This window comes from Ischnura elegans, chromosome X (genome assembly GCF_921293095.1).
Source record: "Ischnura elegans chromosome X, ioIscEleg1.1, whole genome shotgun sequence".
NCBI classification, from domain to species: domain Eukaryota; kingdom Metazoa; phylum Arthropoda; class Insecta; order Odonata; family Coenagrionidae; genus Ischnura; species Ischnura elegans.
The window spans coordinates 69,843,873-69,860,119 of NC_060259.1; the positions used below are offsets into that span (position 1 = coordinate 69,843,873).

At 40.1% G+C, this 16,247-nt stretch overlaps 1 protein-coding gene across 1 annotated transcript; it reads left to right on the plus strand.

Moving 5' to 3' along the window:
- The first annotated feature begins 187 nt into the window (after positions 1–187).
- LOC124171820 lies at positions 188–1,510 on the plus strand. Its single transcript, XM_046551161.1, has 4 exons — positions 188–268; positions 364–584; positions 1,103–1,262; positions 1,389–1,510. The coding sequence occupies exons 1-4, from the start codon at positions 190–192 to the stop codon at positions 1,490–1,492; spliced, it is 564 nt and encodes a 187-aa protein (XP_046407117.1). The 5' UTR covers positions 188–189; the 3' UTR covers positions 1,493–1,510.
- Positions 1,511–16,247: the final 14,737 nt, after the last annotated feature.

A 16,247-nucleotide genomic window follows, 5' to 3' on the forward strand; every position in this document is an offset into this window, starting at 1 on the left:
AGAGACCTAGAGTCTTCCTCAAGCATGGAAGTCATTCTATGACAGAAGACTTCTCTTGTTGATGAATTGCCTGGGAAAAGCACATCCTCGTGCAGTAAGTGCTAATTTATTTTTATTCATAATTTTTTTCTGATTTTTTCCCAAGTCTTCTCAATAACTAGCATAATTTTTACATTTTCAGGTAGTGGTATGAGTCGATCCGTTTCCAGTTTACCACAGAAGGGGAATTGTGACCGTTCAGCATTGGACTCAAGAACTCCCTCCCAAGGTATAAGACAAATTATGTTCTTTTTTTTCACCAAATGACTTTATTATAATGTAAATACCGGCTTGGCATTCATTGATGGATAATTTAACTTACAGGTACGAATAAGATTCTGGGAGAAATTTTGCGAAACCAGAGAGTAATTTTGGCCACACTGGCGGAGCATGGAGAAATTCTGCACAATCTCCAGATATCATATAAGGATGCTGAGAAGAATGCTCAGCCAGAAGGATGGCCAGCAAGAATGCCTCTTTCTTGTCTGCAAGAATTGGATGAGTGGGAGTCATTCTTAAAGCATGAGGACAACCATTCTTTTGCGGTCAGTTAATGCTTTCAATTGGCAACTTTTAGTTGGCATAAAAAGTTGCATGTATAAACTATCACTTTGAGACATCTGTCCACTTGGCAGGTGCAGCCTCCTGTATTCTTCTCCGAAATTGACCGTTGCTTTTGCATTCAATGTGTTCTGAGATACAATTTGACTTGATCGGTTTGTGCAAATTAAATCTAACATTTATCTAAGAGAAGCAGCATTCACTCGGTGAAAATGATATATACCTATTGCCTTTCATCACAGGAGAGAAATATATAGTAAATTTCCAAAAATTCATTTCCACATGCATGGTTTTAAGGTTTCCGCACATTATGACATCGCCCTAATCAGCATGGTGATGACGGCATACAATATGACATGCCAAATCTATCTTTGTCTATCTTCTATCTAAATCTATGTTTATCTGCAGATTTCTCTAATGTGCTTAAACATGCCCAGTTATTTCACTGTGCCCCCTATTCCTGTTCATCAGTATATAATGTTAGAATGTATTTCCCATGCAGGTGAACTACTTCAGCCGATTTGGGGGTGACAGCTGCAGTGAGATGTGCCGGCGCATCTTAAGGAAGCTGTTCTCGGTTGGCCTTTCAGGCAAATTAAATATACTAGGTAGCGAGAAGAAAAAGGGGTTGCGGTCAACAGCCACTTTGAAGGTCATTCAAGGTAAGTCTTTCTGTTTATAATTTGGGTTAGTTCTTTAATTTTCATATTTATCATTACATCTTCATGTCTGCTATGAAATGAAGATTCAAACTTCTTATGTGGCTATTTGATTTTTTTATCCCTTAGGTGCATGCTGCAAATATTTTCCAGATATAGCCCATGCCAATGTTGACAAAGAAACGGTGTATGCCATAGGGAAATGGCTGAGAAATCAATGCCCAAAAAAATAAAGTGTGAAATAAATTGAATGAGTCGTATTTAATTCATATCTGTACCTCTCAACTTCTTTTTACAAAATTTGTCTGTTTTACCTTATATAGTCTGATCGGGATTTAAGGTTTTTGCATTTAATGTTTATTTTTTGGGGTCCCGATTCATTCCCTATGCGAGCAATGTAAAAATTATCCTCATTAAGTGTTTCCTCATTCTGCATTTTTTCATATTTAAGGTAGTAAAAAAAAGTCCCGAACAAGATAGTTTTGCCCAATTTAATGTTTTTTCACTATGGTTTATTCAAATGATTATCGGCTTCTTTGAATTTCTGCTCAACAACTAGAATTTCTTGACATTTTAGCAAGAGTCAATTCAACCTACCTGGGAATGCTTCTTCATCAGCATTCTCTCACAAACGTGGCACTGGGACCTTCAACTTGCAAGCCGGGTTATTTGTCTTCATGTTTCACTCCCCTTCTTATCCAAACACTTTTTATTTCAAATTCGATGTAATGGATTCATCCCTTAATAATCTGTAACGACCTTATCTTTCACTTCTTGAACTTGACTTTGATGATAACGTGACGACTAATGACAAATTAAATATCCAAGGGAGCGAGAAGAAAAGGGGGTTGCGGTCAACAGCCACTTTGAAGGTCATTCAAGTGTTGATGAGGTATTCTCTGAGGGTGCTACTATGATGGTTTTCTGGGAATGTTTTTCATCAATGGGCACGCACCTTTGAACTTTCATCTCTGATCTCTTCCGGAAGTCCATTGTCATATCAATATTTATCCAGTCTACTGCTTTCCCTTCGAAAGAGGGGGCCCAATATTATTTGTGCAGTTTATCCGAAGATTCTTTCTATAATCCATTCCAAGGTCAGTTTCTATGGATGAGAAAGTGTTTTCCCTGACATGATGGTGGGTGAGAGCATTCTTTCTCTGTGGAAAAACATAATATTACATGGTATTTAGATATCCCGGAGTCCATTCGCGACATGCAGATGGCTGTAATAAATGTTGATTCAAAGATCTACTACTAATTATATGTCAAAAGAGAATGGCAATCAGAGTTTTGATGACTGTATCACAGTCCATGACTAAATAAATCGCTCACCCTGGAAAAAACACTGCATAGTTGTAAAATTGATGAGCATGGAAAAATACGAAGATCCAGCTGGAATTACTTGGGGTTGACTTCGACATTGTAATTCTGCCAAACTCCAGAGGCAGTGACTATTTTTCATATTAGATCAAGTTCTGTTGAAGATGAAATCTTTTCACTGTGCAGAATTAGCTAATTGTTACTCAAGGTTCAACCGTGTTTTATTAATAACTGGTGAGAAACAAGGTGAGTCAGAGTCAAGGTGATCAGTACGCTGAATAAGCAACTTCTCCTGACTCCACAAGAGACAACAAAATGCATTAACTTGGCAAAATTCCAGATAACCTTCTGTTAAATAGATATTCCGTTATGAGGATAGAATTTCAGATTAAGGATCTTCTACTGTCTCATTATTTCACTCGTCCATAATGATGCAATGATGAGGATTTTTTTGGGGAATTATGCATATTATATTATTTTTGACCTGCCATAGCAACATGTCACTCTTATACATGGAATAAGTTTTTTTTAATTCATCAAAGCCACTGAAAAATTAGTAAAAATGGCATCAAGTTCATAGTAATATTTTGCTTCTTCTTCTTTGCATCTTTGCTTAAAGAAAACAAAATGTTGAAAGTCCATATATTTTCAAAAGATTTCTTTGAAAATGTTTCCATTATACAAAGTGTTAAAATTAGTTTAAAAGACTACTTTCTAACTTTTTTTAATTTTCCCTATTTTTTAGTGTTTTAAATTTTGTCCCTCCTGAAAGACATTAAATCCGGTGTCTACTGTATTTTTTCTATGGCAATTTTATTTTATGAGTGTATACTCTAACAATTTATTCAATGCGGTACACATTTCTCTCTGGACTAAAATAATGTTTGGGACCTCTGCTTACTCTTCTAAATTACGTTGATGTATATTGTTTTCACTTCATGGTCATGTATTTTTTCATTTATTGATTTAAGTCTGTAGTAATATCCTGTGAGTAAATTTAAATTACATCATCAGCAGGTAAGATTATTTTTTTATGAGTTACACCTGAGAACCTTGCATTTCTATAAATTGGAGGAATTGTAATTGGTGCAGCAGGTGCAATATGTACTGGAAATGGGTTCATCAATGCAATTTCATTGTACAACCTTTAAAGGCACTGTAAAAGTAAATTTTTTACATGTGCCTTCAAGTAGCCTTTTTTGAGGCGCCTTTTTAAGGCGCCTAAAAGGCGCATTTCAGATAGAAGATGATAGGCACCTTACAGACGCCTTGTGTGTGCCTTTTGAAGGCAGTGCCTTGCCTTACAAAAGGCACCTTTAAGGCGCCTTTTGGAGGCAGTGTCCTACGTGGGTACCCTACTTCCCAGCGGTCCAGTAGAATTTTTTTCTTTCCCTGCATGTATTTGCATCGCATAGGGATTTCCTGATGATGAACATAGCATCAAGATTTTGTGCCCAAAACGAATTGGTTTTCTTTTGATAAACATTTGGCTCGAGTGATGGCCGTAGTATGGAACCATAGATTCGTCAAGGCTCATTTCCTCATGGAAGATTCCAAATTGCACGACGTTTTTTTCCCAACTCTCTATAAAAAGGAGAAATGTTTCCTAATTTGTCACCCTTTTGCAACATGTTGTTATCGGACAAGTGAAAGTATCTTTTCATGTCTTTGAAAAGATTCCTGGGCATCACTGATGGAATAATTGGAATCGACATATCCTCTGCAGAACACAAATACAAATTTTCTTGGGGGATCGTGTGGTATCCACTAAACAAAAGTATTCCGAAGAACTGACCAATATCTTCCCACGTAACATAAAGAGATGAGCCTTTTTGTTTAGCACGAAGAGAGGACATGTTTGCAACATGACTTAAGTACTGCTGTGGTAAATAACTTGAAGAAGAGTTCAATCGGTATATATTTCATGTCATCAATCAGTATCCTACAGATTTAACATCCTCCCTATTATTTATGACTTAACACTATCCCTTCTTAATCCTTAAACCTTTTGCAACCCGTCGATTACACCTGGACATAACATTCCTTCACCGTCTACTGCATGGAGACATTGACTCTATTCATCTGGTAGAAATGATCCCTTTCCATGTCCCCATTTTAAACACTAGGCAAACATTCATGTTTTCACTCCCTCATTCTAATAGAAATTACACCTTCCACTCACCCTTAACCAGAACTATGCGGAGCATTAACTACAAATGTAGTAACATTGACCTTTGTAATTTGAATCCAAAGAATTTAAAGAGAAAACTACCTTTGTTTGTGCATTGACTTAAATAATTTGTTCTTGTGTATAATGATAATGTCTATTTCCACTGTTTGAGAGATATGTGACTGTTCAATCTATTATTCTTAACTACTGTGTTTATTTTTTCTATTGTTGGTTTTTACAGCAAGTTTATACGATTATTCCTGTATTTTTAAGAGCTTAAAAATATTTCAATCTTACAGGCGCGCCGACTTACAAAAAATATTGGGGGGGCCCTAACCGGAGATCTTGCCCTGGGAAATTTTATAAGTAGTGAGTTTTAAGTTTTTTAAGCATTTTTGAAGAGTCATATGATCATAATTAGAACACGATAACTCGAATCTCGATATCTGAACACTCCGGGGAAAATCTACAAGCCTGACACATTATTTCCTCACACCCATAACGAATTTTTGAGGGGGCTCGGGCCCCTTCAGGCTCCATGGAGTCGGCGCCACTGCATGATAATATCACTTAATTAATTTCTTGAATTATTGGGGGGGCTCCGCCCCCCCAAAAGAATTATTGAGGGGGCTCGAGCCCCCTCAGGCCCCATGGAGTCGGCGCCTATGCAATCTTATGATAATTGTACATTTTTGTAATTGGGTAATTTTCCCGTCAATAAACTATTATTATTATTATTAATCGGCTCCAAGGCAGCCAGTTCCTCCAGATGATTATCTAGCCCCTGCATTGGTTTTGACGGAATTTTTTTTTCAAATTGATTCAGCTTCTTCCAAATATTGCCTGTGAATGATACAATCATTCAATTTTCTCATCATAACCGTGTCTCTTTCTCTGTTTTTCCAGAGAGTTTTTTCGGGGTTGGTATGCTTTCGTCACACTTGTCCCCTATGTATTTTCACTAGCTTCCTGCTAGGTGCTCTTTATTTTCCACGAGTTCAGCATTCACTGCCTCCTGTTTGACGTCAGTGATGTCCTTGTGCCCAACGAGCTAATTTTTGTGATTTTTGTTTCATGGGCCGCCGCATGACGTCAGCACTGTCCTTGTAGCGCGAGGGAACGAATTTCCTCGTGCTCGCTCGTTGCTATCGCTTTGTTGTAATGTGCGATTTGATTTTCGATTACGCCAGTTATTGGTTGCAGACCACTAATTCTATAGATTTCTTCAGTTTTTTCATAATTTCTTATTTGGAAAATAGGGCGAAGACATTTTCTTTCATTCACCTCCAGTTTTTTGAGTGACTCTTTTCTCAGACGGCCAAACCATGCTGCAGCCGCATACAAAATAATTGGTCTTATGTATGTCGTATACATTTGTGCCTTTATCTCTTTTGGCGTCTCCGGGCTAGTTATTATGCCAGAGAGATTGGCCCACGTTATGAAACTTTTCATGACGACGTGGCTGACATGATCACTCATGTTTAGTTTTTCGTCGATCTTAACTCCAACATATTTAGCACAACTTTGTCATTTAATGGGCTGTTGGCACGGCGAGTTGACTGAGGGTGAGAGGGGGAGAAATTCGCGGCGAAGGGGGGTTGAGCTTTAACCGCGTCTACCCCGGCCACCGTGGCGTGGCAATAGCGTGACGTCAGGATAACAGCCAATCAGCAGCGACTAGCAGACATCAACAAACCGTTTGTAATCGTTTGAATGTAAACAAACATGCCTTCGTCTCAACGTTGTCATGCTTATGGATGCGGGGAGCGAAAAACTACGGAAAACCCAATCAAATTGCATAAATTTCCTATGCATGAGTATCTGTAAGTACAAAATGAAAGAATTTTGTAGTATAAGTCGTCCATAAATCCAGTGAAAGCGAGCAGGTTAGTAGCGCGGTTCCGCTGCATGTGCCTTGTGCTTCCAATTCTCTTTCAAACCAGATGAAACGATCGGTTGGATGTGACATACCATAAATAGCACATAATATTCTTATTCTTAGATTATCTGTGTTTTTTCATTAGTGTTATGTTGTATACGTGTTGTAAATGGTGTTTTAATGGGGTTAATGCAAGTGCAAAGGACTTTGATACTATTAGGTCGTTACTTTCTTGCGTGCGAATGACAGTCATTTACAGTAAATGAGACATTTTCACGGGAGTTCTGTGATTTTTTCTGCGCATTTTGGAATGAATGTCATCAATTCTTGGATGTGGTATTTGAAATTTAAACTTAATTTGGTTGATATCACTTATCACAAATATTTGATCACTCTTATTCGTTCTAATGTTTTTATCATTATCGAATTTTCATGTGGGGTTTGTTATGATTTAAACTTACACTTAAGGAGGGCTACTCAGAATCTTTAGCGATGCAGTTATTGTGCACAAATTTACATGCATTTTTTCTTTAATATAGGTGTGCGGAGTGGGTTAAAAGAGCGAACAACCCATCGTTGATGGGAAAACCATTGAGAAAAGTGAGCAATTATGCTTACCTGTGTGAGCGTCACTTTTCAGCTGACCAATATCAGTATCCAGAGAAGAAAAAACTTCATGATTATGCCATTCCCTCCATATTTCCTGGCTCTGAGACTTCGCCTATCCTACCAGTTACTTCTTCACCTACAGTTGCTCCTCATCCTACAGTTGCTTCTTTACTATCTCCTTCTTCTTCTCCACAAAGCAATCCTATTCCCATCGAGTCAACTCTTTCAAGTGTCTCATCTTCTTCGACCCTGTCTTCTAATCTTTATAATCCTCTCATATGCAATACTTCTTCCTCTGTTGCTGATCCTCTCCGTTCTGATGATGAGATTTCTCCTGAGTTTAGCCAAACCAAAAAATCCATGACTCAATCTCTGCCTTCTATTTCACACACTCCCCCTTCACCTTCAAATACGACACATACAGTAATAAAGGAATTAAGCCTGAAGAAAGTAGGAACTCTATCGCCGAGAAAGAAATTTCTTTATGACAAATGTGTTAAACTAACCAAACAATTAACCAATTTTAGGAAGAGGCAGCAGACAAGGGTGAAAACCATCCTAGAAAGAGAATCGGATGATGTTTGCCGAATGCTATTGGGCAAAGCTGGTCTCAATTCCAGTATTATTATGACAGCTCTGCTGCGGAATTGCAACAAAAAAAAGAATGCTAGGCGATGGACGCTGAAGGAGAAGCTGATGTTCCTATCACTATAGAATAGAAGCCCCCGAAATTATCTGTACCTTTCCACTCTTCTTAGTATGCCATCTGCTTTTACTCTTAAATCTATCCTTCGTTCCATCCCTTTCTCTCCCGGTATCAACTCTTTCATTATAAAACATTTAAGATTACAAGTTTCCAAGATGTCTGAAAAAGAAAAATTTTGTGCATTAATCTTTGATGAAATGTCAATCAAGCCTTGTCTGATTTACAATCAGACTACTGATGTTATTGAAGGCTTTGAATATCATGGTTCTGGAAGAAGAGGCAATGGCATTGCATCTGAAGCCATTGTTTTCATGGTGCGAGGGCTCAGCACCAATTGGAAAATGCCTATTGCATTCTTCTTTAATTGTAAAAGCACACCTGGCCCTGTGCTGGCCAACATATTGAAGGATGTCCTTAGTGCCACAAGCACTGCCGGCTTAAGGGTAGTGGCGACAGTGTGTGATATGGGGAGCAACAACTGCTCTGCACTGTCCTTGTTGGGCTCCACAAAGATTCTGTAATGTATTGTCTGCTAGTGTACGCATGTTATTATTATGTATGTCATTTGTTTTATCTTGGCGCCAATAAACGCGTCGGGACGCTACGGCACTCACGCTGGAACCTACACGTCGTGCAGTCATTACATGGCGACGAGGATGCCTCAATTTATGGAAAAATTTGTGCTGGGGGTCGACGATTGGCAGTCCTACGAGGAAAGACTGGAAGAATATTTCATTGTGTTGGACTTGGGGAGTGAGGAAGCACAACTAAGTAAAAAGCGTGCCATCCTGCTGTCCTCAATAGGCAAGGACGCGTATAATGTGGTGAGGAACTTGTGTGCCCCGAAAAAACCGGCTGAGTGCACCTATTCAGAAATAACGGGAAAACTGACAAAGTACTTTAACCCAGACCGGTCAGTAATTGCCGAAAGGCACAGGTTTAATCAGAGAGTCCAGTTAGCCGGCGAAAATGTGCATCAGTTCGCGGCGGGCCTCAGGGAGTCCTCCCGCTATTGTAAGTTCGGCGGTTTTTTTAGATGAGGCCCTCCGCGACCAATTTGTTCTGGGTCTCTCTGATAAGGCGATTGTGCGTGCACTGTACTTAGAGGATGAGACCCTGGCCTTCGAGAAGGCCATTGAACTGGCTTATGCCAGAGAGAAGGCGACGGAGAACGTGTCGGCGAGCGCAGCCGGCAACAGTGGGCAGGGCGTCCATTTTGTGCAGCGAGATGCGGCCATCGACGGCGATTTCCAGGAGGACGGGGAGGAGGCTGACGTCCACCGGGTGAAGGGTCAGGATATGAGACAAGCGAGGAGGACGCGGACAAGTGCGACGCCGTCGCGGGGATCCAGCCAAGGGGAAAGGTGTTATTGTTGCGGCCGGAGAGCTGCGTGCAGGTTTCGCGCATTCAGATGCGACATCTGTAGGAAAGTAGGGCACCTAAAGACAATGTGCAAAGAAGGTAATGTAAAATTTTGTGATGTGTTGGATTCAAACGAGGGGAAAATGCCGGTTTATGAACTTCCTTGTGTCAGGGATGTGAGGGCCGTTGTCAGGGAGATAAGAGAGAACCAAGAGGCAATGTTAAGGTGATTAAGAATTATGTAATTAAGAAAGATTGGGATTTGCCACTATACAACGTAATATCCTCGACGGAGGAAGTAAATGGGGGTCCGTGGTTTGCTAGAGTAGTGGTCGATGCTCGGGTGGTAAAAATGGAAATTGATACAGGATCGGCTATATCGGCCATCTCAGAGGAATATTATAGAGCAAACTATTCATACCTCAAATTGAAGGCCACGTCAGTGAGGTTGCGGTCTTACTCAAACACCCTGATTCAACCATTGGGAACTATAGATGTTTCCGCAACATATAAGGGGCACACTGCCAGGCTAAGTTTGTTTGTTGTGACCAATGGGGGACCTCCACTTCTTGGAAGGGACTGGTTCCGGGATTTGAAATTTCCCTCACCAGTGCACAAGATTAATATGGAAGGTGGGATAAACATTCAGGGAATATGGGATAGTTTCAGGGAGTTATGGGATGGCACTTTAGGGTCATTCAAGGGTAGTGAAGCCACACTCCATCTCAAGCCAGGGACAAAACCTGTATTTTGCTCCCCCAGAGCATTAGCATTTGCCTTGCGGGATAAGGTTGATAGAGAGTTGGATCGTTTTCTGGAATTAGGGATACTGTATCCAGTTGATTTCAGTGACTGGGCAACACCCATTGTTCCAATTGTGAAGGGGGATGGAAATATTCGTATATGTGGAGATTTCAAAATAACTGTAAACCCTCAATTATTGGTTGAAAGATATCCACTCCCTCGAGTGGAAGAACTCTTCTCAAAGCAGCAAGGGGGCCAAATGTTTTCCACAGTTGATTTGTCACAGGCATTCCAGCAAATGGTTTTAACAAAAGAGGCACAGAGAATTTGCACAATAAACACACACAGAGGGCTTTTCAGGTATGCTCGTTTGCCATTTGGAGTCTCCTCAGCTCCAGCAATTTTTCAGAGAACGATGGAACAGGTGTTACAAGGATTGACAGGGGTTGCATGTTTCCAAGACGATATCATTGTAACAGGGATAAATGAGGGGGAGCATGTTAAGAATTTACAGGGGGGTTTACTCAAGGAGCTGCATGCGGGTCACATGGGCATAGTAAAAATGAAGTCCCTTTCCAGGTCCTATATCTGGTGGCCAAACCTAGATAGAGATTTAGAGGAATTAGCCCGTGCATGTGAAGCATGCCTAAAAAACAAGTCATCGCCATGCATAGCTCCATTGAAGTGTTGGAAATGGCCAGACAGGCCATGGGAAAGACTACACATTGACTTGGCTGGTCCTTTTTTGCAAAAAATGTTTTTAATAGTAATTGACAGTTCAACCAAATGGCCAGAAGTGAAGGAAATACGTAATAGTTCATCAGACGAGGTCATTATGCACCTAAGAGATATTTTTGCCACATTTGGTCTCCCAGAGAAAATTGTTTCTGACAATGGTTCTGCCTTCACTTCATCCTTGTTCAGGGAATTCTGTAAGGAAAATGGAATTCAACACATCTTTTCCCCCCCATATCATCCAGCTTCAAATGGTGCTGCAGAGAACATGGCCCGAGTGTTTAAAAACAAATTGAAAACTTTAATCAGTGACGGAACGCCCTTGCATGTTGCCTTGCCACGTTTTTTATTTAATTATAGAATAACTCCGCACATGACCACCGGAGAGCCTCCTAGTGTGTTAATGTTTGGAAGGGCTCTTCGCTCCCGGTTGGCAATGACTAAACCCAGTATAGGGCAACAAGTGCATAAAAAACAGAATGCCCAAATGCAGGCTCATAGTGACTCACGTTTGAGAGTTTTAAGTGAAGGGCAAAGAGTGATGACAAAAATGTACCCTCAGGGGAAATTGGTGTGGATGTCAGGGGTGGTGAAGGAAGTGTTGGGGTCTAGACTGTATACAGTTTTAACCGGTGAAGGTGTTGTCATTCACAGGCACATTGATCAACTAAGGCAAAGGGGCGACCAGTGTGAAGGAAAGGACATGGGCAAACAAGATGGGTTGGTTGGACCTGAAAAAGCATTTGAGCCTGAGGGAACTGGATGTGAGGAGTTAGTGCCACAGGTTGCTGAATGTGAGGAGGATGAGGCACCTAGTACTGGGAACCTTTAGCTCACCGAGAGCAAGTCCCAGAAGTGGAACCACCAAGGGTAGAAGTCAGCAGAAGATACCCTCAGAGAATGCGTAAAAGTAGGACAATATTGGACTTGTGATGTGATTAGCAAACTGTGACAGTATATGTGTATTGTGTAATGTGTAATCTGCTGGGGATGTGATAAAAATGTATTATGGGGTGGGGGGGAGTACTGACCACATATATGTTGGGGAGGGATGTAATGTATTGTCTGCTAGTGTACGCATGTTATTATTATGTATGTCATTTGTTTTATCTTGGCGCCAATAAACGCGTCGGGACGCTACGGCACTCACGCTGGAACCTACACGTCGTGCAGTCATTACAGATTCACCCTTATATTAGGTAAGCTGATGTGATGAGTAATCCCTATGAATATCAAGTCCTTTCTATTCCCTCAAGGTACACTTTGGCTAATGAAATATTATCTTCTTCCAGATTCGAAGATTAAAAAATATATACCATCTATGACCCTCCACATCTTCTGAAGTGTTCACGGAACATGTTTATGAAACACAATATTAAAGGAGAAGTATGAACACAAGCAAATGGTTTGAAATTAACAATATTCTCTAAATAGCCGGCACTAACTTTAATTTTGTTGTAGGTTACAGTTGGTGGTGTGGATATAATGAGGGTTGGGAAATGGACCCACATTGAGGAAACTGTAAATCTAAGCAGAAGGCTCAGTGGGAGCATTTTCCCCTTTCCGAAGATAACCCCCTCTGCCCTCAATCCCAAGTGGCGAGAAAAAATGAGGGTGAGCCATGCTGCTCATGTGTTCAGTAGAGCACTGGCATCTCAAATGGACATTTTCGTTGGGTTAGGTTAGTATGATTTCATATATATTTAAGAAACTTTAAAGAGGTCAATTTTGGCCAGGAGACATCTATGTTATTTTTATTGTCTATTACAGGGTTGATTAATCAAGGCGCAAGTATCACTGCAGAATTCCTAGAATTCATGAAGCAGTTGTTTTGCAGCTTTAATGAAAGTGTCCAGAAGGACTTAGATGGAGATTTTTTAGGCCCCTTAAGCGATAAAAGTCAGCATTTGGCATTTTGGGCAGACGCTGTTAAAAAAGTTAACAAATTTAAATTTCTTAAGTTGTCTCCTTCTGGGCAACTTATAATTACACGGCCAAAATCTCAAAATGGTTGGCTTATTTCCATTAAAGCTACAAAACTATTGTGGAATGCATTGAGGAGCGAAGGATACACCAGCCTGGAAATGAGGCGACTCAATCAGGACCCAATAGAGAATTTTTTTGGGAATATTAGGTTACACTGTGGGTCCAACTCAAAGCCTACAATCCAGCAGTTCACCTCTGGACTTAAAGCTTCAATTGTGAATGGGCTGTGTAAGAATAACCCGAAAGGTAATTGTGAGGCTGACTCAGATGAATTCATCACTGACTTGGAGGAGATTCTTCAGAGCATGCCACACCAACCTGTGAATCCTCTTCTCAGCACCTCAGGCATTGACAACACTAAAGATGGTGATGTATCAATTACTTCCACGGAAGGAGATTTAAGTCTATTTTCTGCGTCTAATGCTATCTTGAAGAACATTCTTGGCCAAGTTTGCTGCTTAGACTGTAGAAAATTGCTTTCCTCAGAGCAGTCTCTAATTGGAGAACATTTCCAATCCATTAAGGACATATGCTGTCCTGAAGGGAGGCCATTGTACCCTTCAGCATTAATGATGCAATCAGTGAAGGAGGCTGTTAATCATATGAATGAACATATCCCCTCAGTTGCAGCCAAAGTGGGTGTTAGGAAATTATTAGTTGACAGCTTGGGCTCTGAGGCATTTTCTTGGCTTCACTGTAACACTGTTACTGAAAAAGTTGTAGGGTCAGTAGCTGTATTTGTGATTCGCCAATACTGTGCAGAATCTAAATAGAGGTTTTTTTTAATGTTATGTTTAATATTTATTACAGTTGGGATCACCTTCCCATCAATTTCCATTGAAAGTACTTAATTTGCTTTATTTTTGAAGGATCGACTTGGATATTATTCATTGATATGAATTCACTTTGCATTATGAATGGATGACTGCAGCTGGAAAATTTTCCAACAGGTTTCTGTAGGCTATGTTTATGTTTACCTATGTTTATTTGTATGAAATTTTTCACCTTGTTAGTTTAGACTGAGGTGGTACGTACGAGTAGTACCTTGGGCGTAACGTTCCAATTTTACTGTTAGTGCGTTTTTAATTTCTACTTAATTGTGTGTTCATTATAACCTGTTTATTTGTATGAAAATTTTCACCTTGTTAGTTCAGACTGGTGGAACGTACGAGTAGTACCTTGGGCGTAACGTTCCAATTTTACTGTTAGGGCGTTTTTAATTTCTACTTTAATGTGTGTTCATTATAACCTGTTTATTTGTATGAAAATTTTCACCTTGTTAGTTCAGACTGGTGGAACGTACGAGTAGTACCTTGGGCGTAATGTTCCAATTTTTTCTTAAAAATATTCTGTCGTAAACCACTCATGTACTGACACCAACATGCAATAAAGGCTTTTGAAGCGTAATCGGATTTTTTTACTTATTTGAAGCAGTAATACCTCTATCCTTACAAGATCCCCACAAAATCCTGTCCCTAAATTCGCGCTGGTTAAAGGAAATAAGAAAAAATATATTAATATACTATGTAAGAAAAAATATATAAATATATAATATAAGAAAAAATATATAAATATATTATGTAAAAAATATATAAATATATTATTTAAGAAAAATATATAAATATATTATATAAGAAAAAATATATAAATAAGATTTAAGAAAAAATACGTAAATATAGCAATATATGCAGACGACATAGGCAGTCAATTCCGATTGGCTCTTATCCTCACGTCACGCGATTGCCACGCCACCGTGGCCGGGGTAGCGGCTCGCCCCCCCTTCGCCGCGAATTTCTCCCCCTCTCACCCTCAGTCTACTCACCGTGCTGTTGGCCAATTCTTAAGCCCCTGCCTGTGTCAATTTTTGTCCCTTGCCTGTGGAAGGCAACTACTTGTGTCTTCGACTGGTTTAGCTCAAGCCTCTATTTTCTATACCACTTTGTGGCTTCATGGAGTGAGTCTTGGGCATACTCTTTTTCTAGCTTCCAGTTCTTGCTTCTGGCCAGAAGACATACATCGTCGGCATATAATGCACCATTTGTCATCCAATTCCCGTCTACTGGGAAATCTGCCATATTTAGATTGAATAGAGTGGGGCCTAAAACGGATCATTGTGGGACTCCTGCTGCTATGTCCTTTTCCTCGACTAGGTTACCATTCCAGTTTACTTGAAATGTTCTGTTCTTAAGGTATGAGTCTACAAAGAGTAGTCCCCACCTGGGGAAACTCGTCATTTCTAGTTTGTGTAGTAGCCCATCGTGCCATACTTTATCAAAATCTTTGCTTACATCCAGGAAGATTCCTATTGTCACCATTTTCCTCTTAAAAGATTCTTCAATGTTTTGGAGGACCCTTTGGACTTGATGTGTGGTGGATCTTCCTCTTCTAAGTCCAAACTGGTCTTTTGGAAGTAGGTTTATGTCTTCTATGGCCTTGGTTATATGTGTTGCTACACATCTTTCAAACAGTTTACCCAGATTCGAAATCAAAGAGATAGGGCGAAAGTCGCTGGCTTTTATTTTCTTTCCTCCCTTCTTTAGGATGCACTTAATTATAGACTTTTTCCAGATTTTTGGAAAGTAACCAATTTTTAGTGATCGGTTAACTATCTCCAGGAATAGTTCTTTAGCCTTTTCTGGCATCCGTTTAATGATTTCGTTGGGGAGGTCGTCTTCACCAGTTGCCTTCCTAGTTGGCAAGTTTTTTAGGATCTCTGTCAGGGTATCCATCGTCACGATCGGGATATCTTCTTAGGCCATTTGATGCCGCCATGCGTCTTTGTCAAGCGTAAAATTTGGTGTTTTTAGTCCGACCTTTCCAGGTGTGAAAGTGTTGGCTAGGACTTCACTCATGTACCTGGCTTTTTCCGTTGGCATCACTATCTCTTCATCACTTTTTTCGATGATTGGGTCCTCTTTTGGTCTTTTCCTAAGCTTGTTGACGAGTTTAAATATTGATCCATCTTTATTGTTGAGGTTTTCGAATTGTGTTTTCCATTTTTGTAATCGTAAATCCTTAACTTCTCTTTTTACTTCTTTGTTTAGGCGTTTGAGTTGTAATTTTAGGCTCCTCGTGCCTATTTCATGGTATTTTTCCTCGTGTGATTTCGCTTTTTGATCAGCTCCTTGACTTCATTTGTTAGCCTTAGGTATTCCGCCGGTCGTTTCTTTTTCTTAGGTATTGCCTTGTCTGTTCCGACTTTGATTGCCTTCTCAAGAACATCGACTAATTTGTCGATGTTTTTAGCAGTGACGTCACGTTCCACGTCGTTAGCCTTGATGAAATCTGTTGTGGCTTTGTTAAACAATTGCCAGTTTGCTAGGCCATAGCAATGTCTAGGTCTGTTGTCAAGCTGTAGGACAGGTATAGTGCCAATATATGTCACGACCGGGAAGTGGTCGCTCGTCAATTCGTTGACAATAACAGCCCTTCTGCGTCGGAAAATGTTACGTGTTATCATTAAGTCAATCACG

Excerpts from the sequence above, each read along its gene's own strand:
- LOC124171820 (XM_046551161.1), top strand. The coding sequence starts at position 190 with ATGAGTCGATCCGTTTCCAGTTTACCACAGAAGGGGAATTGTGACCGT. Across the intron at positions 269-363 it reads CTCAAGAACTCCCTCCCAAG|GTACGAATAAGATTCTGGGA; the intron begins GTATAAGACAAA and ends TTTAACTTACAG. Across the intron at positions 1,263-1,388 it reads CACTTTGAAGGTCATTCAAG|GTGCATGCTGCAAATATTTT; the intron begins GTAAGTCTTTCT and ends TTTATCCCTTAG.